This window comes from Bubalus bubalis, chromosome 18, assembly GCF_019923935.1.
Source record: "Bubalus bubalis isolate 160015118507 breed Murrah chromosome 18, NDDB_SH_1, whole genome shotgun sequence".
Taxonomy (NCBI): domain Eukaryota; kingdom Metazoa; phylum Chordata; class Mammalia; order Artiodactyla; family Bovidae; genus Bubalus; species Bubalus bubalis.
In genome coordinates this window covers 46,093,082-46,114,937 of record NC_059174.1, presented here as the reverse complement: position 1 = coordinate 46,114,937, position 21,856 = coordinate 46,093,082, and the positions used below count along the sequence as shown (strand labels likewise).

The 21,856-nt window shown below is 54.6% G+C and overlaps 6 protein-coding genes across 10 annotated transcripts; 3 read left to right on the top strand and 3 right to left on the bottom strand.

Moving 5' to 3' along the window:
- Positions 1-824: 824 nt before the first annotated feature.
- On the top strand, positions 825-3,399 carry HSPB6 (heat shock protein family B (small) member 6). The gene is made up of 3 exons (XM_006068787.4): positions 825-1,076; positions 2,083-2,205; positions 2,317-3,399. Exons 1-3 carry the CDS (start codon positions 879-881, stop codon positions 2,488-2,490), a joined length of 495 nt encoding a protein of 164 aa, XP_006068849.1. The 5' UTR covers positions 825-878; the 3' UTR covers positions 2,491-3,399.
- Positions 3,400-3,451: 52 nt separating this feature from the next.
- LIN37 (lin-37 DREAM MuvB core complex component) lies at positions 3,452-8,505 on the bottom strand. The gene is made up of 9 exons (XM_025269963.2): positions 8,108-8,505; positions 5,500-5,575; positions 5,265-5,315; positions 4,914-4,943; positions 4,748-4,833; positions 4,494-4,660; positions 3,828-3,968; positions 3,667-3,740; positions 3,452-3,580 (listed from the first exon to the last, which is right to left on the bottom strand). Exons 1-9 carry the CDS (start codon positions 8,139-8,141, stop codon positions 3,499-3,501), a joined length of 741 nt encoding a protein of 246 aa, XP_025125748.1. The 5' UTR covers positions 8,142-8,505; the 3' UTR covers positions 3,452-3,498.
- Positions 8,506-9,568: 1,063 nt separating this feature from the next.
- PSENEN (presenilin enhancer, gamma-secretase subunit) lies at positions 9,569-10,967 on the bottom strand. Of its 2 annotated transcripts, none has more exons than XM_025269979.2 (4): positions 10,828-10,967; positions 10,542-10,694; positions 10,024-10,128; positions 9,569-9,837 (listed from the first exon to the last, which is right to left on the bottom strand). In XM_025269979.2, exons 2-4 carry the CDS (start codon positions 10,600-10,602, stop codon positions 9,698-9,700), a joined length of 306 nt encoding a protein of 101 aa, XP_025125764.1. In that variant the 5' UTR covers positions 10,603-10,694; positions 10,828-10,967; the 3' UTR covers positions 9,569-9,697. The 2 variants fall into 2 exon arrangements, with proteins under 2 accessions (XP_025125764.1, XP_006068854.1); XM_006068792.2 differs by having other exon boundaries at positions 10,542-10,656; positions 10,828-10,960.
- Positions 10,968-11,024: 57 nt separating this feature from the next.
- Positions 11,025-13,294, top strand: U2AF1L4 (U2 small nuclear RNA auxiliary factor 1 like 4). Of its 4 annotated transcripts, none has more exons than XM_006068790.3 (9): positions 11,025-11,166; positions 11,311-11,398; positions 11,539-11,589; positions 11,778-11,844; positions 11,927-11,976; positions 12,049-12,147; positions 12,321-12,454; positions 12,576-12,671; positions 13,026-13,294. In XM_006068790.3, the coding sequence occupies exons 1-9, from the start codon at positions 11,063-11,065 to the stop codon at positions 13,108-13,110; spliced, it is 774 nt and encodes a 257-aa protein (XP_006068852.1). In that variant the 5' UTR covers positions 11,025-11,062; the 3' UTR covers positions 13,111-13,294. The 4 variants fall into 4 exon arrangements, with proteins under 4 accessions (XP_006068852.1, XP_006068853.1, XP_025125743.1 ...); XM_025269958.1 differs by having other exon boundaries at positions 11,048-11,116; positions 11,336-11,398; XM_006068791.3 differs by lacking the exon at positions 11,539-11,589.
- Positions 13,295-13,448: 154 nt separating this feature from the next.
- IGFLR1 (IGF like family receptor 1) lies at positions 13,449-16,006 on the top strand. The gene is made up of 5 exons (XM_006068789.3): positions 13,449-13,586; positions 13,994-14,213; positions 14,663-14,847; positions 15,163-15,550; positions 15,633-16,006. The coding sequence occupies exons 1-5, from the start codon at positions 13,509-13,511 to the stop codon at positions 15,977-15,979; spliced, it is 1,218 nt and encodes a 405-aa protein (XP_006068851.3). The 5' UTR covers positions 13,449-13,508; the 3' UTR covers positions 15,980-16,006.
- Positions 16,007-16,530: 524 nt separating this feature from the next.
- KMT2B (lysine methyltransferase 2B) lies at positions 16,531-18,626 on the bottom strand (the record flags this gene model as incomplete). The annotated part of the gene is given in 7 exon segments (XM_045163461.1): positions 16,531-17,109; positions 17,200-17,329; positions 17,440-17,523; positions 17,641-17,748; positions 18,051-18,228; positions 18,331-18,405; positions 18,489-18,626. Coding segments are annotated over 7 exon segments (989 nt in total), but the record flags the coding sequence as incomplete, so codon positions are not given.
- Between the last annotated feature and the right edge of the window lie 3,230 nt (positions 18,627-21,856).

Sequence of the window (21,856 nt, the reverse complement as noted above, 5' to 3'; positions counted from 1 at the left end):
GTAGACTGGTATTCTAACCACCCCTCGTCTTGCTGTCTAAATCTCATCCAGATTCCAATTTAACTACGGATTTTTCCGTTGCAGGGGCCATCAGGGAGCCTACCCCCTCTCTAGCCGCCGTCCCTTCATCAGTCCAGAAGTCTACCAGTCCCTCCAGATCTTCTAACCACTTCCGTCTTGCTCCGGGAGCAGCTGGTTGCTCCAAGTGCCAAGCCTGGGCTCCCGGCCGAGGTGGCTGGATCATAACGAGCTATTTCGGGCCCCAGCGTGCGGCCCCCGCGGGGCCAGCCTGGACTGTTCTTGCCCGCGCCCCCTGGCTGCTGCTCACCTGGCAGACCCCGCTGTCCAGCGCACCCGAGGCTGAGTCAGACGCACAGAATTAGGCCCGGCTTGCCGGGGGTTGGGTCCAGGGCCCTGGTCAAATGGGAATAGGGTCTGTTCTGTGTCCTCCTGACAGCCTGGCCCAGCTACTGCATTCCCTCTACCCAGGAATCTGCTCCCAAGACCGGCATCTGCGTCATCCTCAGAGCACCTTCGGGGCGGGGGTGGATTAAAGGGACTGGGAATTCTTTGGTGGGTTTCTCAGGCTGTAGGTCCCTAACGCCACGCTTGCACCCCACTTTGGCTAGGCTCCGCCTCCTCAGCCTTAGTTTTTCTTTCGGGAAATTAGGGAATGATACCTTGCTGGCATTCAGCAGGCGCTTAATAAATGGCCAAGTCATTGTTGGGCTGTCTAAATAAGGCTCTATTAATGGCCGGCTCTGGCCGCGGTCCCAGTGTCCCCGGGCCGCCCGCCGAGGGGCGGACACAGGGCGTACTATAAAGCAGCGGCGGCGCTCGCTGGGGCACTGCGGAGCCTAGGGCGAAGGCGGAGCAGGATGGAGATCCCGGTGCCTGTGCAGCCGTCTTGGCTGCGCCGCGCCTCGGCCCCTTTGCCTGGGCTGTCGGCTCCCGGGCGCCTCTTCGACCAGCGCTTCGGCGAGGGGCTGCTGGAGGCCGAGCTGGCTGCGCTCTGCCCTGCCGCGTTGGCCCCCTACTACCTGCGCGCACCCAGCGTGGCGCTGCCTACCGCCCAGGTGCAGACCTGGGGGAGGGGCGGTAACCCGACTACTTCCAAGGCTGGGGTCCTCGGTCACCCTGAGGGGGGTTAAGGAAAGTCCCTTGACTTTGAGCGGGGTGGAGAGTCCGGCCACTCAGAGGGGCTTCCGGAGTTGCCGGAGTATGCATTCTCAGAGGTCGTTTCCCTTAATCGGGTGGGAGGGCCCAGGCGGTGTGAGGAGGGTCTCACGTCCCAGAGGAGTGTAAGGGCTGGGTTCCTAACGGGTGGGGATGCTCACTCTGAAGGGGTGTCTTGGGGATTCTGAAGGAGGCTGGGGACCCACGGAATCTGGGGAAAAGGGGGGGGGCCAGTCATTCTGAAGGGCGTGGGGCTCCCAGTGACTCCGGGGGAGGGGAGGAAATTTTTTGTTATTCTTGAGGAAGAGAGTTTGGAGACTGTGGGTGGTGACTGTGTGTGTCTCATGGAGAGGCAGAGGGGAAGGAGGGTCCTGCAACTTGAGAAACTTGGACACTCAGAAGTGGGGGAGGAGTACTAATAACTGCTGAGGGCTCAAGCAATCTCGTTAACTCGAGCGGGAGGGTAGAAAGAGGACTCTGGAGAATCCGGGAGGAGGCTTCTTGGCGATTTCTGGCGGAGGTGGAGCAGTAAGGGGCCTAGGGGCTCTGAGGGGAAGGAGGCTGAGGAGTCAGTGCCCAGGAGGATACACGGACTACGAGGTTGTTAACTCTGGGGGAGTCGGCAGGCCTCACCCTGTGAGGGCAGCGGTCCCTGACCTTGGAGGGCAAGGGACGGACCCTCATCACCCTGGATGAGGGGGGAATCCCCGGTGGCTACAGGGGGAGGGATGATGCCAGTTATTCTGGGTAAAGAGGTCCTGGGTGGCTAAGAGTAGGAAAGGGGACCCCCCAGTTCCGGAGGCCAGAATAGGCTGCAGCACCGGAACCAAAGGGGAGCCGAGGGGAGGGGCCTTGCTGGGCCCCCGGGAGCCGTGCCCCGCCCGATGACCATCAGGTTGTGCGCAGGTATCGACCGACCCCGGGCATTTCTCGGTGCTGCTGGATGTGAAACACTTCTCACCCGAGGAAATTGCCGTCAAGGTGGTTGGCGACCACGTGGAAGTTCATGCGCGCCACGAGGAGCGCCCGGTGAGCCCGCTGGCGGGGGCGGGTCCAGAACGAGTAGGCGGGATCCGCAGGCGGGAGGGGCGGGGCACCTACGGGAACCTGGCGGAGCCTCTTAAGCCTCTCTCCCTCCAGGATGAGCACGGATACATTTCGCGCGAGTTCCACCGCCGCTACCGCTTGCCGCCTGGCGTGGACCCTGCGGCCGTGACGTCCGCGCTATCCCCTGAGGGCGTCCTTTCCATCCAGGCCGCACCTGCGCCGGCCCAGGCCCCACTGCAGTCGCCGCCCGGGGCGGCTGCCAAGTAGGGGTCAGGGCACACCTGAACCGTGGGAGCCGCCTCAGCGCCCCCGCCCTTTTAAAGCCGATCTGACTCCGCCCAACCAGATGTCCCCAGCGCGCGCCAAGACTACCCGCCCACCCAGTCTGGGATGTGCCTTGAACCTTCCAACCTACTCATCCCTGATAACTTACTTTCCACTGACACTCCGGCTCTCACACCTTCTTGTGCTTTCAAATCTCCAGACACCTAACTTCCAGACCCTACAACCACAATCCCTCAGCTAGTCTTTCATCTCCACCAACCCCACTTGGCATATAACCCCACTTCAAACTCCCTATTTCCTTTTGGCTTTTCTAGAAAAACATCCCCTCACCCCATTTCAATCCGATCCGCCACCGAAGATTATGGTGTAGACAGCCCTGCCCCCACCCTAGGCCAGTCAAGCATAATCCCCCTTTCTCAAATGTCCAAGACTCTGCACAGACCTCCCACCCTGGACCATCCTGGCCTGGTCCCCAAGACTCTGGATCCTTCCCCTCATTCCAACCAGATACACCACTTCTCACCCTCTCCCTCCAACCCATCTTCTAATCTGAAACCTCAGCCAGCCACTCCCAGATCCTTGAACCCCTTTTCTGACCCTACCCTTGTACTCCTATTCTAAGCCAACCAGAACCCTCAACCTCAAACTGTACAGATACCCACCCCTCCTCCCCAGAGTCTGCACAGATATCTCACACTATCCAGAACTCCTCAGTCACTTTGTCTTGACCCCCAAATCTCCAACCACAACACCCCTCCCCTTATTCTCCAAGACCCAACCAAGCAGCCACTTTCTTTAATTCCCTACAATCTTTCTCCCTCCTCAAATTCCCTGATGCCCCATCCCCTACCTAGGCCCACTCCCCCAATAAATGTGCTAGAGCTGTGCAAACTGCTTTATGTCTGATCCAGGAAGGACAGGCTGTAGCAAATGGAGACCAGTGTGGAGGAGGGGAATGTTTATTGGGATGGGGGTGGGGACAGGGGAACATCACTGTCGCTCGTACATCTCCCGTAGGATCTTCATGCTCTCTGAATAACGAAGCTGGTTCCGATGAGATGCCTCCTTCCACCTGCAGTGGGGGTGGGGGGAAGGCAGAGGGAGGACTCAGCAGTTGGAGCAGAGGCCATGGAGAACAAGCGGTGTGGGGATGCTCACCTCTGGCGGATACGTTTCCAGCGCTGCATGTTACGGTAGATAAGTGCGGAGGGTGAGGGCTCAGGCTCGGAGGGCTGCATGACAGAGACGCCAGGCTGGGTGACCACGCTCACACCCCACAACACCTGCCCCATGGCCCTGAGCCAGCCCAGCATACTCACCTCATCATCAGGGGTACCCTGGGTTTCAGGCTGCAGCGGGGATGGAATTCGGGATCTGCAGATGTCTCCAGGTGGCCCGGGAGCTGTGGGTGGAGGCAGCTTATACACGTCACGACTCTTGCTGTTGGTGACCTCGGAACCCTGGGGATACAAGGACCCCACACCAGACCCAAGAGAGTCAGAGAAGAGGGGCAGGGGCATACATTTCACACCTTCCCCAGCAACAAAAGACATGAAGGTTTCTCTAGGGACTTGAACTTAGGAGTCATGTGTCTGCTCCAAGGACCCCTGATCACTCCTGCCCAGCATAGAGACCTCCATCTATGGAGACCTCCATTCCTAGCCCAGGGGGTTGCCATCTGCTCCCCTAGACCAGGTGGCTATACCTGGTTGCCCTAAAGACCCCTGCCTAGTCTCTCAGCTCTTGGTGACTTCTGATCTTGGAGGGCACATCTATTTACCCAGGGACCCTGTCTCCTCTGCCTCTCAGACCAGAAAGCCATGTCTGTCTGCTCTAGGGCACTCCAGCTTTTGCCCTGGCCTAAGGGTTCCTATCTGTGTGCCTCACCAGATGCAGGAGTCACTGGTATTCTTGTCTGCCAGCGAGGGTACCTTGTGACTGCCTACCCATTGCACTCCCTGGCTGCTGGGCAGGACCCATCTCACCTCCTCATCCTCAGGCAGGGGCGGCAGCGGCGAGTTGGGTGAACGTTCACGCTCGCGCACTGTGGGGCTGTTGCGCATCCAGGCTCGGCAGATGGGGTACAGTGGCGTGTTCTCACTGAACTGAGCCAAGTCCACACTCCGGTCAAACAGCTTGATCACATACGTGTCTAGAGTGGGGTGAGTAGGAGGGGTATGAACATCCTTGCCTAGCCCCCTCAATCACTGCCCGTCCTCGAGGGCCATCGCCTACTCACTGGATCGCTGTGGCCCTCCCTCAGCCAGCCCCTCATCCATCTCCCTCCTCTTCTTCCTCCGCTGGTGGGGGAATCGGGCAGATGGTCTGTGTGGGGAGGGAGTACATCAGGACCGGGGTGGGGACTAGGGACCTCTCATCACCTGGTGGGGCCCCTGCCACCTTACCGTTTGCCAGTGGCCGTGATGGAGCAATCCCTGTGGGGAGAGACAGGGTGTCATGTCAGCAGGCTTGCCCTTAAACGAATGCCTGCTCACAACCCCTCAAAGAGCACCCTGGGGGTACTGTGAATGAGCTCATAGAGATCCCACCAAACCCTGAGGCCTTGGGTCCCACCCCTTGCAGGCTGACGTGCCATCATCAGGGGACCTAAGTTTCTGCTGCTCCATAGCTTTTGTACATGAAGAATGGTTAAGACTGTGATGGAGAAAGCACGGGGCTCGGGGGTCAGGGCTCAGATGAGGAAAGAAGTTATCTACCACAAACCCTCAGACACAGATCCCATCAATAAAACTTACTTGTTGTGGGTGTCTGAGGAGGTCTTCCCAGGTTCCTCATCCAGACGCTCCCTGGTAGCAGAAGAGAACTTCATGCTCAGGGTTCCCAGGGCCCAGGGTGGGAAAGTACCCAGTGGCCTCATCCATTGGGCCCCTTCCTTCCTAAGTCAGTCTCTGGGGTCCTACCCACAACCAGAGGGTCCCACCCACTAGGGCCCCCAACTTCCCGTGACCCTGTCCTGGGTCAGATCCCAACCTGTCCATGTGACTCTTCTCTAGCAGACACTGCAGAACAGCATCCAGTTGGTTCCGGGCCTTGGCCATCTCCAACTCTGGGGAAGAGGGAGGGTACCAAGCAGGAGTCACTTCCCAGGCCCAAGCCAGGTGGGCAGCCGCTGGACCAGGGAAGGGCATGCATATCCAATCGTTTGGCTGGGCCAGGCGTGCTGGGAGGGTATAGTGGGCAGAGCCTACTAAAGAGCAAGAGCTCTGGCTTCCAGGGTTGACCTACATGCTCATGTGTGATCTAAGGTGAATCACCTTACCTCACTGAGCCTGTTTCCTCATATTGAAAATGGGTCTCCAAATGATATCTATTGCTAGGACTGTTTTGAGGTTTAAATAAACCTATGCTGTATATGAAAGCTTATTATGTGCCAAGCATTGTTCCAGGCACATCATGTTTATCAACCCATCAAGTTTTTACAACCCTGGCAGGTGGATATGATTTTTATCCCCATTTCAGAGATGATGAAACTGAGGCACAGAGAGGATAGGCTACTTGCCCAAAGTTACACAGCTAGAAAATTGAAAGGCTGAAGATGTACACCAGGTCATTTGGCTCCAGAGTGGACATTATAAGGCAGGGGCTCAAACTGGGTCCAGAATCTAGTCCCAAAATGCACTTCGTTTGCTAAGGTAGTGGGGTTATTTCAAATCTGTTAAATCTGAATGAGATGACTACATTTGAATAGTTGGGAGATTTCACCTAAAATACCCATTTGGGGCTTTCTTCCCCCCAGGAAATGAGATCTGGGCCCACCTTCCTGCATGCCACAGTCCCAGCCTGGCCCTAAGAACCTGTGTGTTTGTGTCTCTTCATCACAGAACTTACGGAGGTGATAACGTTATAAATCTCCTTACATTTCTTGTGGGGTGTTCATTCTTCTCTTCCAAATAATAGGAGCTCTGAACTAGTGCTCAGAGCCCGGAAGGACACTCGGGGACATGACTAGCCAGCACTGAGACTTCCTGAAGAGGCCAGGAGACATTACTCAGAGGAGACAGGGTGGGGATGTGGGGCTGGGAGCAGCTGAGATTCTCTAGCAAAGAGCCTTGGGTAGGAGCCAAGGTATGGCTCATGCCCAGTGTCTTTCCCCAGTCCCTGCTTCTCTCCTGAACCTCAGATCTTGGAATCCCATGGACTCCCGGACACTTCCCCCTGGACATCCCCCCAGGCTCCTTCCACGGACTGGGTCCCACACTGGCCTCAGTGTCTCTAAATGTATCCTTTTTTCCTGGACTGCCATTTCAGGGATATCCCTATTGTCACCCAGTCCTTTTCTCGGTCTCAACATGGTCACTGCTCTCCCTTCCCTGCCCACCCCACAACCTGTCTACTTGTCTCCTGAGGGTCTCTCCCCTCTCTCACCTCCCTAGTCTATCTGTCGTGTCCCTTCCTCCCCCTGGGCCCCCAGCCTCGGTCTCCCCTTCTGATTCACCCTCCACAAGGTGGCCAAGGGCATCTTCCTAAAGCCAAACCTGATCCTGATCTTTCCCTGCTTAGAATGCTCCAGAACTCTGCAGTGCCCCCTGAGGCAGAGTCCTAGTGGTCAGCCTGGTGTTCACAGGCTTCCATGACCCTGCCTACTCCTTCCTCAACACCCTCATTTGTGGTCAGACCCCCTTCACTCTTCCACCCACGATTTTTGGGGCATTTTTTGGCAGTTGGAGGGGGCATCTTGTAAAGACTTCCTCTGTGGTTTAAAACCCTCCCTTGGCTCCCCATTGCCCTTGGAGCAAAAGCCAAAGTCATAACCTGGGCCCACAAGAGCACCTCTTTGCTCTCATCTCCTCACCTTTCTACCTCACTTCACTTGCTCTGCTCCAGCCACTCTGGCCTCCCTGCTGGCCCTTGAACATGCCAGAGAAATCTTTCACTTCTCTGCCATTTCAAAGCCATTTCCTTTGTCAGATTTGCTGTTCCCTCACTTATCACTCTCTCCCTCACTTTGCCTCACTCCTGATCTCCTTACCTTCTCTTGTTTTTTTTTTTCTTATTGACCACTTATAGCATTTACTATCTCATGTCATTTTACTTGGTCTGGATTCCAGGTCTCTCCCACCACCCATAACGTGCTAGCCCTGGGTTCCCATCAGCTTGGCCCAAAACCAGAATGACTTCCTCTCTCTCAGCTTCAGTTTCCCTATCTATATTTCCTACTTCCTAGGAAATAGGAATTATTAATCCCCTAGGATTATTGGGATACAGTGAGTGCAAAGATTAAAAGCTTTCCTGTACTTCAGGTTATCAGCATAATGCTTGACTCAAGACCACTGCTAGAAAGGGGGAAATGGAGGTAGAGCCAAGAAAAGAATCCTTCTTGGAGTCGCACGGTTCGGGTTCCCTATGTGGGACTGCACCACACTTCCAGGCCACCACATAGCCTCAAACCTATCCTGAACAGTTAGGGAGGGTATCAAGGTGGCCAGAGTCGCTCGATCGATGCCTGACAGCGGTAGTCATATGGGCTGCAGGGAGAAGTCACGCAGTCCACCTTATCGCGATAATCCTGTTTAATGGGGCTCCCTTACACTGATCAGTCCGCTGCTCCCTTACCTGCCCCCAACCTCGGGATCCTCACCTGATTTCTCCACTTTCACCTTCACCGGGAACATGGTTGGGGTCTGGGATCTGGGTAGCTGGGCCAGAGGAGCCCAAAAGAGCCTAATGTCACAAGTCAAGGCCGGAGGCAGACGGGGAGAGGTCAAAGGTAAGCTTCATGTGTAGCCAGTCCGCCGCCCTAAGCAGTGTCCGGCCGCGACGGACGCGGATGCCGCCACCTCCTCCTGTTCCTTCTGTGGGCGGGCCCTCTCGGCAGTTCTTTGTTCCCATTAGTCAGTGCAACCGTCAATCCCATATCGTGGCCAATTAATAGCTGCCGCTGTCGGCTCCCAGCTCTCAGTCCCACCTTCCTAGAGCCTGGTTTCCGGAAACAAACCAACGACATCCCGGGGCTCTTCCTGGGACGTGGTTCTAACTTCCGAGACTCGGTAGAAGTAACGCACGGTGGGAAACGAAGGATCAGAGCATCGCGAGGCTGCTGCTTAGAACTTGGAGAGTTAGAAGCTTTGAGTAACATCAGTTTAGCTATTGAACAGGAGTTATTTAACCGTGGAAGTCTCTTTATCCCTAAGAGGAAAACAAATCTGGGGTTAGGCGGGGCTCCCTCTTACTGAGCACTCGCTAGGTGCCAGCTAGCTCCCTGTTAATCTCTTTTCAAGTTTAGCCTCATTCACTTAGCGAATATTAGCGTGCCAGGTACTTCTCTAGGTACTGGGGACACCGCAGTGAACAAAACGATAAAAATCCTTGCCCTAATGAGCTTATAGAGAATGGAAGATAAACAATAAACAAGCAGAAACATTTTAAATGCAATGTAATAGGAAAAAGAATATAGCCTGAAAGAGACATGGGGAGTACCCAGGAGGGGGACTGAAACTTTAAATAGGATGGTCAAGGAAGCCGTCTCTAATAAAGCAATTGAATACTTGCCTATTGCTACAGTCTCCTTCAGAAAATGGGGAACTTACGTTTACCACATGTGCCTTGGCCCAGATAAATTCTAGGGGGTAGTGTTGTGATCCACATTTCTGATGAGAATAATGAAGCCCAGTGGAAAAGTAAATATTTTTAAATTCACATAACTACCAGTACAGGATAACAGCCCCTACTAATGGAAGTACTATTCCTTTTTTGGTTCCAAATCTGTAAAAGAGTGTTCCCAAGCAAGAAGTTTCCTATTTTTGACAGTTATGAGTAGTATACAGTAAACTAATGCACATCATGTTTGAAGCACTAAGCCTAATACAAAGTAAGCAACCAATAAATGTTCCTGAATATTAATAATTATTTTAGGGAATTCCCTGGCAGTCCAGTGGTTGGGACTCCATGCTCTCACTGCCAAGCGCCCAGAGGGCCTGGGTTCAATCTCTAGCTGGGAAAATAAAATTTCACAAGGTGTGTGCATGGCGGGCAAAAAAAACCCCAAAACACCCCAAATCATCTTATCCTTCAATCTCCAAAAGATCCCAGGAAGTCAATATTGAGAATTAGGGTCCTTTATTGGGGGATGTCAGCAGAGAACATAGGAGACAGGAACAAGTCTTAAGGGCTTGAGAGTGGGCTTGGAGTAGAGGAGCCCATCCTGGTCCTCAGGCCTGTACAGAAGCTGTCAGGGGGTACCCAGGGGTATGGTGAAGGAGAGGTAGTCCCCAAGGGCGCCCCAACGTGGCCGGTAGATCTGGAAGATAGTGATCCAGGTGGAGAGTACAATCACCCATAAGAAGAAGCCCACAGCTGAGCGCCAGACATCTGTAAGAGGGAACAGGAAGGGAAAGGTTGGCCTCCACCTGCTCTGTGGTCTCCCTGAGACCGGCCCTCTCTTCTCTTCCACAAAGTTCCAGGATTCTTGACCCTCCGTCATCCCCTCCCACCAGGGCTTCTTGAGTCCCCCTCCTTACACCTGATGGCCTCCCTTCATCTGTGCCCTGGACTCACAGCCTTTGATTTGGCTCTGCTCCGTGTATGCCGGGACAATGAAGGCCTCTCGGAAAAACCAGAAAATGTTGACCAACCAGAGAAAAGGCAGGAAGGCAAACCCACCTAAAGAGAAGAAAAAAGATTGGGACACGAAGAAATGAGGATCCTCCCAACACCCACCTGTTGAAAGGTCCAGTAGGAAGATCCTCTCCCACAACCTAAGTGAAATGGTTCTCTCTGCTATCAGGGACTCAGAAATCCTGGCTCCTCCCTGGGAGTCAAGAATCCTAGTCCTCAACCACCTGTCAGAACCAGGAGTCCAGCCCCCCGCAACATTTCTCTTTTGGGACCCAGAAATTGAGGTCCCAGTCTCCTCCTTCAGCAAGACTCAGGCCCTTCCTCTCTTGGGACCGAAGAGTCGGCGTCCCCAGCCACTTCATCCTCTGGACCCAAGAACCCAGGCCCCCAGACCCTCTTCCATCAGGCGCTCTAGTCCCGCCCCCTCTCTTCGGGTACCCTAGGATACCGGCCCTTACCCAGGTAGTACTTCCGGCAGAGGTTCAACTTCTCTTCGTTGGACACCCGCTCCAAGTTCATAGTTGCGCTGGGGCCGGTCTTCCGAGGGTCCGGGGCAAGACCCAAGTCCTGACCCTAAGTGACAGATCCAAGGATCACAAACAACCACGCCCCTATTAGGACAAAAGGGAGAGAAACTGAAGGGTGGATTTTCTGGAAGAAGGGCACCCCTGGCCCCACCAGCAAGCTGACTGGGTTGAGACGCTCTTTATGTTTATTTGGGTGCGGAAACGACCCCCGACTCACCAGTGGAGTCTTAACTTCCTCCGGTCTGGGCCCCTTTGCCACTTTCAACCACGGACTTTTGCGCGAGATGCCCCAAGTTTCTCTGGAGATTGTAGTTTTTTTGGTGAGGCAACGCCGCGCGCATGCGTCTTCAGGCAACTCCACTGGGTGAGCCTGTGCCGAGACTGCGAGCCTCCATCACGCAAGCGCACTAGGGAGTTTCTGAGTGTCCGGAGGCAGCGAACTACACTTCCCAATGCTTTTAAGCAACGGAAATGACATAAATAGCAGACAGAGTTGGAGGGTTTGGGTAAAAATGGCTGAATATTTAGCATCGATATTCGGGACTGAGAAGGACAAGTGAGAATGGGTGTAGGGAGTGGCCCCTCGGGGGGCCGGGGACGGGGCACTTGGCAACCTGGTGGCTGGGCGGCGTGGATCGGTGTTTCTGGGGTGTCCAGCTCCCTGGCCCTCGGTTCACCTCTGTCTTTGCACCTCTTTCAGGGTTAACTGCTCTTTTTACTTTAAGATCGGGGCCTGCCGGCACGGGGACCGGTGCTCCCGGCTTCACAACAAGCCGACTTTCAGCCAGGTGAGACGCGGCGCGGAGCCTGGGGGGTTAACGCCTCCTGGCCATTCCCCTTCTGTTGTCCATCATCACGAGGTCCCGCCTTTTCCGGATTTCTAGGGCCCACCCTATCGCCCGGTTTTTTTCTTGTCGGACCTCTACAGGTTCCTCCCCCAACCTTCAGGCTCTTCTCCCAGGAACTTGGCCACGCCCCCGTACGTACAGACCACACCCCTGGGCTATCCCTCACTGCTAGATACACCCGCTTCTGGTTCTCTGAGGGGCAAGCGTTGCTGAGGCACGCAAGATGTTTATGCTTTTTTCTCTGTTGCGAGGTCTTACCCGCAACCTTCATAACCCCTCCCTCTGAGCTCAGGCCCTGCCCCTTTTAAATTCTGTTCAGACCATAGTGCTGCTCAACCTGTATCGGAATCCACAGAACACCGCCCAAACCGCAGACGGATCTCACTGTGAGTAAGCGGCCGGTGTTGGGGGCAGGGCGGACAGCCCCCAGCAGGCCGCCCCCTGATTCCACCCTGCCCCCTCCTCCAGGTCACGTGAGCGACGTGGAGGTGCAAGAACACTATGATAACTTCTTCGAGGTGAGGGTTGGCGGGGGTGGGTTGTTTCCCGTGGGCCGGGAGCTCAGCTGATTTCCTCCTAATCTTCCACAGGAAGTGTTCACCGAACTGCAGGAGAAGTACGGGGAGATTGAAGAGATGAATGTGTGCGACAACCTGGGGGATCACCTCGTGGGCAATGTTTATGTCAAGGTGCCTGCTGTCCCCCCAGAGCCCAGAAGTGAAGGCATTTCAATGCCTAAAGGTCACCACTGAAGCCTCGCAGCTTGAGGTCCATCACTAAAAGCGGTCCAGCCCTTGAGCTGCTAGCTAATCCTCTGAAGATTTCTGAGTTTGATTGTTCACCCTGACTGACTTTTCCTCAGTTTCGGCGTGAGGAAGATGCAGAGCGGGCAGTGGTTGAGCTCAATAACCGCTGGTTCAACGGGCAAGCTGTGCATGCTGAGCTGTCTCCCGTCACCGATTTCCGGGAGTCGTGCTGTCGGCAGTATGAGATGGGGTATGGTAGTACAGCAGTGGGATGGGCACCTGGATTCCCAGGCTTTTGTTGTGTGTTGAGGGGGCTGTCAGTGACAGTGGCCTCATCCATCCATTCATCCATGTATTTATCCTTTACTCAGGGAATGTACCCGCGGTGGTTTCTGCAACTTCATGCACCTGCGACCCATTTCCCGCGACCTCCGGCGGCAGCTCTACGGGCGGGGACCCAGGCGCAGGTATTTCAGGACCAGCCTGCCAAGACTTCTCATACCCCAAGCCCCCTGAACTCTGAGATGAATCTGATCCTATGCCCCAATAAGTGTCTCAAGCCTTTTGTGCCCTAAGACTAGCCCTCAGCCCCATCTGAAGGTCAGCATCTAAGTCTCAACCCCTAAACCAGCCTGAACCCCAAACCCAAGTCCATCCTGGATCTCCAGTCCTGAGATTAGCGCCTATGCACGTATCCTGAGGCCACCCCCAGGAACTATTTACTTCATCAATTGCCATGATTTATCCCTGAGCAGGGAGGCTGAACTGGAATATCTGCACACCATTCCCTATGGCTCTAACCCTCCTCTCTATGTCCCCAGGTCACCCCCAAGGTCCCATACTGGCCACCGTCCCCGAGAAAGAAATCGACGACGGTCTCCAGACCACCGGCATGGCCGTTTCTGAGACCCTGACCCCCTTGCCCTCCACCCTTGGCAGGCACAGATGCTCCTGGCCAGGACACCTCCTCAAAGTTCCCTTAACTTCCCAGTGACATCTTCTCCAGACTCCGGGTCTCCATGATGTAACACCTTCAACACAGGGAACTTCTATTGCCCCTCCCCTAATAAAATTCTATACTGAGGGTTTAGAGCTTTGTTGTTAGCTTAAGCCTGGCTGTAGGCTGGTTTCCTTCCACCCCCACATCTGGTGAAAAGGGGAAGTGGGTCCGGGCTCTGGCCACAACCTCAGCCAAGGAACTTCCAACAACAGAGGCAAAAGCAGAACACCCAGGGTCCCAGAAATCCCCAAGTGGGACTGGATAGGTGGGGCTGCCTTTGTGCTGGAAACTTCACATCTGGCTGATGACTCTCGAGGGAGATGCTTGGTTGCAGCAGGTTGGAGGACTCCTAATCTGGAGGAGATTATGGTTAGGAGCTAAGGTAAGGTTGCTGGGCATTGGGTGGGAGTGTGTAGTGGGTGAGGATTGGGTCCTCCATGCCCACTGCCCCGCGATTGAAGTAGGTATTCTATGCCAGATACTGTTCTAAATGCTTTACTTTCAGTCATAGTTTTACTTCTCCAGTTACTCTATGAGACAGGTTACTATTATTATCCCATTTTACAGATGGGAAAAGAGGGCAGGAAGATGGCAGAGATAGGTTATAAATCCACGCAATCTGGCTCTTGAGTCCTCGCTCTAGCGATCTCAAGGCCTTATGGCCTTTCTGATAACCGGCCAGGAGTTGGACTAGGGGCTGGGGGATAGATTCTTGGCTTCTGAAGGGGACTGAGGATCCTATGCCTCCACATCCACTGCTTCCTTCTTCTGCCCCGGTTTCCTGGCAAGTGCGGCAGAAGCGCTGTGGCAGGAAGTGTGGTCAGGGGCCCCCAGATTGCAGGCTCCTCCCGGATGGGGCCCCTACGCCTCCTCCCGACTGCTGTGCTGCTCCTGGCCCAGGCGGCGCCTTGGGAGGCCTCTCAGCATTGCGGCCGCCTCGAGTACTGGAACCCTGACAACCGGTGCTGCGGTAGCTGCCTGCAGCGCTTCGGGCCGCCCCCTTGCTCGGGTGAGGAGAGGGGAACTGGGCGTTTGCATATGTTCGGGCGGAGTTAAAGGGTGATGGGGGCGGGGGGAGGGGCGAGGTCTGTGTGTTACGGCCTGTGAGGCTTGCTTCGGGGTAGGGGCGGTGGGTTGTGCGTAGACAAGTGAGGATGGGGGCTAAGCCTGCAACGGAGGGAGCTGTGTGGGTTAAGAAGGTCAAGGTGAAGGTGTGTGACCCATTAGGCGGGAACCGAGCAATGAGGAAGAAGTGGGCGGGACAATTTAAGGGGCGGAGCCTGGGTAGAGAGGGTTAGGAGGCTGCCTGAGATGATGTGGGGCGGGGATAGAGGTGGACACGTCCGCTGATAGGTTGGGTACAAGGGGCGGGGCCTGCAAGGATAGGGCATAGATGAAAGGGCGTAGCTAGCGCAGAGAAGGCCGGCTTGACAACAGCACGTGAGACTCTCCCACCAGACCTAGAGTTTTCGGAAAACTGCGGGCTGGATGATGCTGGCAATCACGTAATGCACCCCTTCCAAGAGTGTCCTCCTGGACAGTGCAATCGCAACAGCGCGGAGCTGTGTAGCCTTTGTGGCGGCGGAGCAACGGCACCCATTCCCTCGGGGAGCCGCGGCGGAACTGGGCGGCCCTGCCGAGAGGTACTGGTTAGGTTTCAGAGGGCCTGGGCAGGGGTGCAGCTTGAGGGAGCAGGGCAAGAACTGGAGGCATGACTTGGGATCGGATGGGTGGGGTCTTATTAAGGGAAGAGGAGTAGCTTAACTGAAGAGGGTAGGGATGGGGCCATGGTATCTGGAGATGGCTTGCTTGGGTTAAAGGAGTCGGGGGTTGCGGGGGGCGGGGGCTGGATCAGGCGGGGATGTGGACCCATTGAGGGATGTAAGGATGAGAGGTTTGTGCTGAGGATTCAGAAGTAGGGCATGCCTCGCACTTTATTCCAACCCCTTGTTTTCCAGAAGCCTGTCCCTAACAAAGAGCCCTGCCCACTGACACCTGGAAAATCGAGCATCCTTAGCTCCCAGGAGCCCAGCTCACCAGCGATTCCCAGTGTTTCGTGGACTTCTGAGCACAAAGCCCCTCAGCAAGCCTGGCCGAGTTTGAGTTTTGCCCTGTTCCTAGTGCTGGTCCTGCTCGTGACCTCAGCCATAATCCTGCTTGCCCTGCAAAGGCACCACCGTCGCCTCGACCAAGGGAAAGCAGTCCAACACCCGTATCCTAGCTTGGTTTGCAGCGACCTTGACACCCACACCCGCTTCTTGCACTTGTCCTCTCCAGCCTCCCTGGAGACTTCAGAGGCAAGGGACTCATGGAAGGAGGTCTCTCTGTCTCCAGTCCTAGGCAGGGGTTAGTTGAGGATACACCAAGGATGGGGAGGTGGACTGGAAGCTTGCACTCCCCCTACCTCACCCCTCACTTTGTCTCCCAGAGATGCCAAGCCTGGAGTCACAGCCCCTGTCTCGCCTCCTGGATGAGCTGGAGGTACTGGAGGAGCTGATCCTGTTGCTGGACCCTGAGCCTGGGCCAGGTGGGAGGATGGCCTGTGGCACCACTCGACACCTGGCTGCAAGATACGGACTGCCTGCTGCCTGGTCCACTTTCGCCTACTCACTGCGGCCCAATCGCTCACCTCTGAGGGCTCTGATTGAGATGGTGGTGGCGCGGGAGCCCTCTGCCTCTCTGGGCCAGCTTGGCACACACCTGGCCCAGATAGGGAGGGCAGATGCACTGCAGGTGCTGTCCAAACTTGGCTCATCAGGGGCTTGCCTGGCCTAGTATTCAATAAAGTTTCTATTGAAGTAAGTGCTGCTGTCTCCGGGCCTCATGAAGAGCCCTCTTAAAACAGTATGAATTAGGAATTCCTGGCAGCACAGTAGTTCCAACTCTGCATTTCCACTACAAGGTGCCTGGGTTTGATTTCCCATCAGGAAACTAGGATCTTGCATGCCGCTCCCCATCCTCAAAGCCTTAATTGGGCCAAAACCCAACAGATATCCTGATTCCCCTTCTAATCCCACCCCCACAGAATGGGCCAATCCCACCTCACAAGACCAGCTGTGGGTTACCTCTGGGCAACCAGGGTCCCCTCTAAGAAAAGGCCCTGCTCCCCCAGGAGAGTTCATCCACAAGGACTTAGTTCAATTCTAACCCAGAATAGGTATTGTATTTAGCTGAGCCTTCACAGACCCCACAATTCTAGTTCTGAAACATGCCCTCTTACCTACCTGTTCAGGCTGTCAGGTTTCCCTGGCTCAGGATGGATGTGGGGCACAGAGAAACAGGAGATCCTACCTGTCCCTAGCACCATACAAATGGAAGACCACCTCTCCAAACATTGACAGACTTTATTGTGGGGGGGTTCCCACCTGGGATCCCACCCCCTTAAATAAAAAAGTGCATAGAAAAGAAGGGATTTAGAAACTTTTGTACAATATCTACATCCTGGGCCCCCAGGGCAAGAAGGGGGCGATTGCTGGGTGGGCTGGAGGGGTGGAGGCAGGGCCCTCGCCACCTGCATGCCCACATCCACCCTGAACATGAGGGTGGGGGTGAGATGCTCTGGGAGGGACGAGGGAGCCCCCAGGCTAGGGGCAAGATGGCAGCGGGGGGAGTGGCAGGCAGCTACTGCTTCAGTTAAGGAAGCGACGGCAGCGCTTGGCGCCACAGTTGCAGGGCAGCTTGTTGCTGGCATCCTCAATGGGGAACTTGTAGTCATAGGTGAGCTCCTCACCACGCAGGATGCGGCGCAGGGCGAAGATGACGATGTGCTTCTGGCCCTCCACATGGATGACTCGAGAGAAGCAATTGGGCTCACACGAGTGGTTGATGAAGCGGGCGGCATTGCCATGCATGGTGGCGTCCACCACGTCAAAGTCATCCATGCGGAACATGTAGCACCCAATGCCCTACAGGGACAGGGTGGGGACGTCAGAGGCTCTGTTCCCATGGACCGCCCTGTTTCAGCTGCCTCATTCCCATGGCCTGGCAGAGCCTACCTTCCCATCATAGAACTTCTCCCGCTTGTCAGTCAGCACAGAGCGAATAACAATACCAGAGTACTCGATGACCATCTCGCCGGCATCGATGTTGCGCTTACAGAACAGGCCCCGCCCGTGGATGGCAGATCTGCAGGGTAGGATGGGCAAGGGGGAGGTCAGGGGGACAGAACCAAGGCAGCCCCTGACCAGGGCACCTGCCTGTCCACCCAGGGGCATCCTCCCCACAACCCCACGAACCTGTAGACACCCACAGCCTCTTTGGATGTCTTCTTGAGGTGGCGAAAGCGCATGGCCATGGGCAGCTCCAGACTGGTGGCACGTCTGGTGGGGGATGGCAGTGTCACACAGGCTGGTACCCAGAAATGACTTCTCTTGCCCTGATTATCCTCTTTTGGGCCCTTCCAGACCACCCCCAGCACCCTGGCCTGCCCCCCATACCTGGTTGACCTGAGCTGCACCTCGTCCTCTTCCTCGTCACAGGTGGCTCCCTCAGGAAGCACCCGGTGCTGGGAGGCCAGGAAGTTGAACATGTCAAAGGTGCACTTGCTGCAGGTGGGAGGGAGGAAAGGAGGGAGGTTCGTAGCCATTCTCTCAGGAAGATGCTACCCATCTATTCTTTGGCCTGGGCCTGCTGCTGGTGGGGCAGGAAGAATACTGCTACTATTGAAGACACAGCAAAAGGGAAGAGACGGGGTTCATTCTTCTGATGTGGTCTCCAGAACAACTTCTGGAGTAGCCTAGTGTCTTCTGCTCAGACCTCAGTTTCCAATCTGTGCAGACTGAATTTCCACCCTTGAGAACTCCTCTAGGGCTACCCGGACCCAGGTACCACACCGCAGACCTCTCACCGGAGATAGACCTCAGCGCGGGCTGCCCCATGGGGATTCAGGGGTGGCTCCTCCTGGCCCTCTCCCTGCTGGTGGTAGCGGAACTTGTAGTGCTGGCAGCGCTGAGCCCCAGGCAGCTGCTCTGCCAGGAAGATGACAGCATCGTGGTGGATGCCCAGGAGCCTTGCCCCACTCATTCCTGGGGAGTCAACGGTGAGGACACATCGGTCATGTCGGAGGCCCATCCTGTCAACTGGGAGTCATCCCAGCTCCCAGCATCCCTGTGGACCCCCTCAGTTACCACTGAAGGAGAGATGTCTGAGCCGGGCATGCCCTCGGGCCTCTTGCACCTTCTCAATCAGAGTTCTCCATGCCCCTGGGGAGAGGCCAGGGCCAGAGCTGTCAGGATAATGTGCTATGGAACATCTCCCCTCCCTGTCAACACTATCTCCAACTCACCTTCCAAGCTCTCTGCCTCCACGCTGAACCCATCCTCACTGCTGATCTCGAAACGCAGGTGTGGGCCAGCCCGTTTAGGGGCCTGGTTCTCTTTGTCCTCTGGGGATGGAGGCTCTTCCTCAGAGCTTGAAGCCTCACCTGGTCCCAGGGAGCAGATCAGAGTTGGGGAGTGTCACCCTTCCTTGACTCAAACACCCCTGGCTCCCCTCTGCCTTCCCTTCCTCCTCGAGTACAAGCACAGTTACTAGATTTAATGGCCTTCCTCTTGCAATATTTGCCCAATGAATCCTACAGAATGGACATTATTTCTTCTAAAGGGCCTACAGTCCCTTTTCTGTAGGACATGTTCACAGCTCACTCAAATTCAGTCTATCACAAATGCCCATCTACTCCTCATTCTTCTGAATCTCACACAAAATTTAAAATACTGGAGAACTATTTTGCACATGTGTTTTTTTAAGTGGGCTAGGGTTAGGGTTAGGGTTAGCTCAGTGGTAAAGAATCTGCCTGCCAAGCAGGAGACGCGTGTTCGATCCCTGGGTTGGGATGATCTTCTGGAGAAGGAAATGGCAACCCACTCCAGTATTCTTGTCTGGAAAATCCCATGGACACAGGAGCCTGCTGGAGTATAGTCCATGGGGTCACAAAAGAGGTAGACATGACTTACTGACTAAACAACAATTTTTTTATGTGCACCCCATTTCTGTAAAGATTACCAATACAGTATTATAGAAAGCCCATACTCACAGAATCAAGCATATGTACACTACGAGGGACTTCTCAAGGGCTAAAGAATTTAAAGCTAGAACAGACAGGCCTAGCTAACATAGATGATGTGGATGTGAGAAAGAGGAGAGTCAAGGACAACTCCAGGTGTGGAGTCTAAACAACTGGAAGGATACAACGGCCACTGACTGAGGCAGTAAAGGTAAGGGAGAAACAAGTTTGTAGTGAAAGTCAAGAACTCAGTTTAAGACACACTGAGTCAGAGATTCCTCTGAGAAAACCTCCCCTTTCAATTTGTGGCAGAGATGGCAGGCGGGCAGCAGGATATAGGAGACTGGCTAGCGATTTGGGAGCTATCAGAATTAGAGATGGGATTTAGAGCCAGGAAGATAGACAAGAGCACTCAGGGGTAAGTGGAGATAGAGAAGTCAAGGCCAGGGTCCTGGGACACACCAAAGTTGACAGGCTACAACAATGAGCCACAACCAGAGGGGAGGAGAGGGCTGGAAGCCAGGAAAGGACACGCTTCAAGGAGGGAGGGATCCGTGCACCAAATGCTATTGGCTCAAGCAGGATGTGAACTAAGGCCCGACCACTGTACCTAGGATGAGTGGGATGGGGGCAAATGTTTTGAATGGAGCACATTTTAGGAGAGGCAGGGCTCACATGGCCATACTTTCTTCCCACATAACTTCTTTGGGCCAACCTGCCCATATGCCCACCCTCTGGCCCTAAGCAAGACTAAACCTAACTCTTGCTGTGTGACCCACATCATCTCCAAGCCTCCAAGTGCCCCAGGGTCCTTCTCTGACTTCTTCCGCCTTTCTCCACCCTCACTTCCATTCTGTTGCCTGAACACAACTACACAGACCAGTCTGTAGACAGAGGCCTCGCCCAGGCACTCTCTCACTGGCTTCTTTCTCACAGCGCTCATTCTAAGCTGAAGTGCACTTGCTAATTACATGTCGGTTTCCTCTAGCAAAATGTGTCTGGTCCCTATGGGCAGGGACCTGTCTGTCACGGTCACTACCACTTCCTTACGCCATCTCTGACCCCTGTAAGTAGCCTTTCACCTAAACAGTCTCAGTCTACTTCATTCCACTTCCTTACTCAGCAGTTGAGCTCTACATAATGGAGAAAATCCACACATCCCAACAGGACTGGGGCCACAAGAAATTCTGTGCCTTGGGCTGCTCAATTACCAGCTTACTCGGCTGGAGCCCACTCCCTCTCCCCCTGCCCTCCATGACCAGCAGAGCACTGCCCTTCCAGCTTCACTGAGTCCATCAGCCAGAACTGCTTCAAGTGCCCCATCCTGCATCCTGATGTCTCATTATCTCTGCAAGTACAGGCATAACTCGGAGATATTGCGGGTTCGGTTCCGGACCACCGCATTAGGGTAAATACTGAAATAAAGCAAGTCAACAAATCTTTTGGGTTTCCCAGGGCATATAAAAGTTATGTTTACACTACATTGTAGTCTCTTAAAAGTGCAACAGCCTTATGGCTAAAAAAACAATGTACATACCTTAATCATCACTAAAATATGCTAACCATCATCTGAGCTTTCAGCAAGTTGTAATCTTCTTGCAATAGTAACAGCAAAGATCACTGATCACAGATCACCGTAACAGATAATGAAAAAGTTTGAAGTATTATGAAAATTACCAAAGTGTGACACAGAGACACAAAGTGAGCAAATACTGTTGGAAAAATGACACTGATAAGACTTGCTCCATGCAGGGTTTCCACAAACCTTCAATTTGTAAAAAATGTGATAACTGAAGGGCAATAAAACGAGATATGCCTGTACACCTTCCTCGTGTCCTTCTGTCTCAGGGGTCTCCAATTCAAACCTGACTGCCACACCTCCTCCCACCTCCTTTTCCATCCATGAGTCCCATTCAACTTCCTTCTTGCCTTTGCTTTCACAGCCCTCACACAAAACCCCTCTAAGTCTGTCCCACCCTCTCCCCCAACCCAGGACTCTCAGCGGAGCTTTTTGGTGAGGTGCCTGGGCTTTGTTCTGGCTTCCTCATCGCCCACTGTCTTCAGTTTTGGACTCGGACACAACCTCTTCCCCACCCTGTGCTACCTGCACAGACAGTACACCCTTCCCAGACCCCATGTGCATGGTGGCCTCTGCAGCAGTTGGCATGGCTGTTCCCAGACCCCATGTGCATGGTGGCCTCTGCAGCAGTTGGCATGGCTGTTCCCAGACCCCATGTGCATGGTGGCCTCTGCAGCAGTTGGGATGGCTGTTCCCAGACCCCATGTGCATGGTGGCCTCTGCAGCAGTTGGGATGGCTGACTACTGCCTTCCCTGAGCCTCTGGACACCACTCTCCTCTGACTTCCCTACTGCTCTTGCCCTTCCTCTGGGTCTCAAGTGGGCTGAACCCTTTCTGAATGATCCCAAGAATCCCATCTTTGGCTTTACTAGGTACCTAACCCTCTGACCCTGGCACTCGAAGTTCTGAAGCCCTTCCTTGACCTCTTGGGGACACTGGACAGGCATGTGTCTGTTTCTGCCACAGGCCACAAGCTTCTAAGGGTATCTCTGCAACCCTAGCACCCCACCTCAAACTTGTATCCACGTTGAGTGTGCAATGTGCAACACCCAGGGAGTGTTTAAAGTGGACC

What these genes read in the sequence shown, in the direction of transcription:
- HSPB6 (XM_006068787.4), top strand. Translation starts at nt 879, where the DNA reads ATGGAGATCCCGGTGCCTGTGCAGCCGTCTTGGCTGCGCCGCGCCTCG. An exon ending in TGGCGCTGCCTACCGCCCAG is followed by an intron (nt 1,077 to 2,082) that starts GTGCAGACCTGG and finishes GGTTGTGCGCAG; the next exon opens with GTATCGACCGACCCCGGGCA. An exon ending in CGCGCCACGAGGAGCGCCCG is followed by an intron (nt 2,206 to 2,316) that starts GTGAGCCCGCTG and finishes CTCTCCCTCCAG; the next exon opens with GATGAGCACGGATACATTTC.
- LIN37 (XM_025269963.2), bottom strand. Translation starts at nt 8,141, where the DNA reads ATGTTCCCGGTGAAGGTGAAAGTGGAGAAATCAG. An exon ending in GGGAGGGCCACAGCGATCCA is followed by an intron (nt 4,661 to 4,747) that starts GTGAGTAGGCGA and finishes ACCCCACTCTAG; the next exon opens with ACACGTATGTGATCAAGCTG. An exon ending in AGGGTACCCCTGATGATGAG is followed by an intron (nt 3,741 to 3,827) that starts GTGAGTATGCTG and finishes TCTGTCATGCAG; the next exon opens with CCCTCCGAGCCTGAGCCCTC.
- PSENEN (XM_025269979.2), bottom strand. Translation starts at nt 10,602, where the DNA reads ATGAACTTGGAGCGGGTGTCCAACGAAGAGAAGTTGAACCTCTGCCGG. An exon ending in CTGCCGGAAGTACTACCTGG is followed by an intron (nt 10,129 to 10,541) that starts GTAAGGGCCGGT and finishes TCTTCTCTTTAG; the next exon opens with GTGGGTTTGCCTTCCTGCCT. An exon ending in GCAGAGCCAAATCAAAGGCT is followed by an intron (nt 9,838 to 10,023) that starts GTGAGTCCAGGG and finishes TCCCTCTTACAG; the next exon opens with ATGTCTGGCGCTCAGCTGTG.
- U2AF1L4 (XM_006068790.3), top strand. Translation starts at nt 11,063, where the DNA reads ATGCTTTTAAGCAACGGAAATGACATAAATAGCAGACAGAGTTGGAGG. An exon ending in ACAAGCCGACTTTCAGCCAG is followed by an intron (nt 11,399 to 11,538) that starts GTGAGACGCGGC and finishes GGACCTCTACAG; the next exon opens with GTTCCTCCCCCAACCTTCAG. An exon ending in TGTCGGCAGTATGAGATGGG is followed by an intron (nt 12,455 to 12,575) that starts GTATGGTAGTAC and finishes TCCTTTACTCAG; the next exon opens with GGAATGTACCCGCGGTGGTT.
- IGFLR1 (XM_006068789.3), top strand. Translation starts at nt 13,509, where the DNA reads ATGACTCTCGAGGGAGATGCTTGGTTGCAGCAGGTTGGAGGACTCCTA. An exon ending in GATTATGGTTAGGAGCTAAG is followed by an intron (nt 13,587 to 13,993) that starts GTAAGGTTGCTG and finishes TTTCCTGGCAAG; the next exon opens with TGCGGCAGAAGCGCTGTGGC. An exon ending in CTGGGCGGCCCTGCCGAGAG is followed by an intron (nt 14,848 to 15,162) that starts GTACTGGTTAGG and finishes CTTGTTTTCCAG; the next exon opens with AAGCCTGTCCCTAACAAAGA.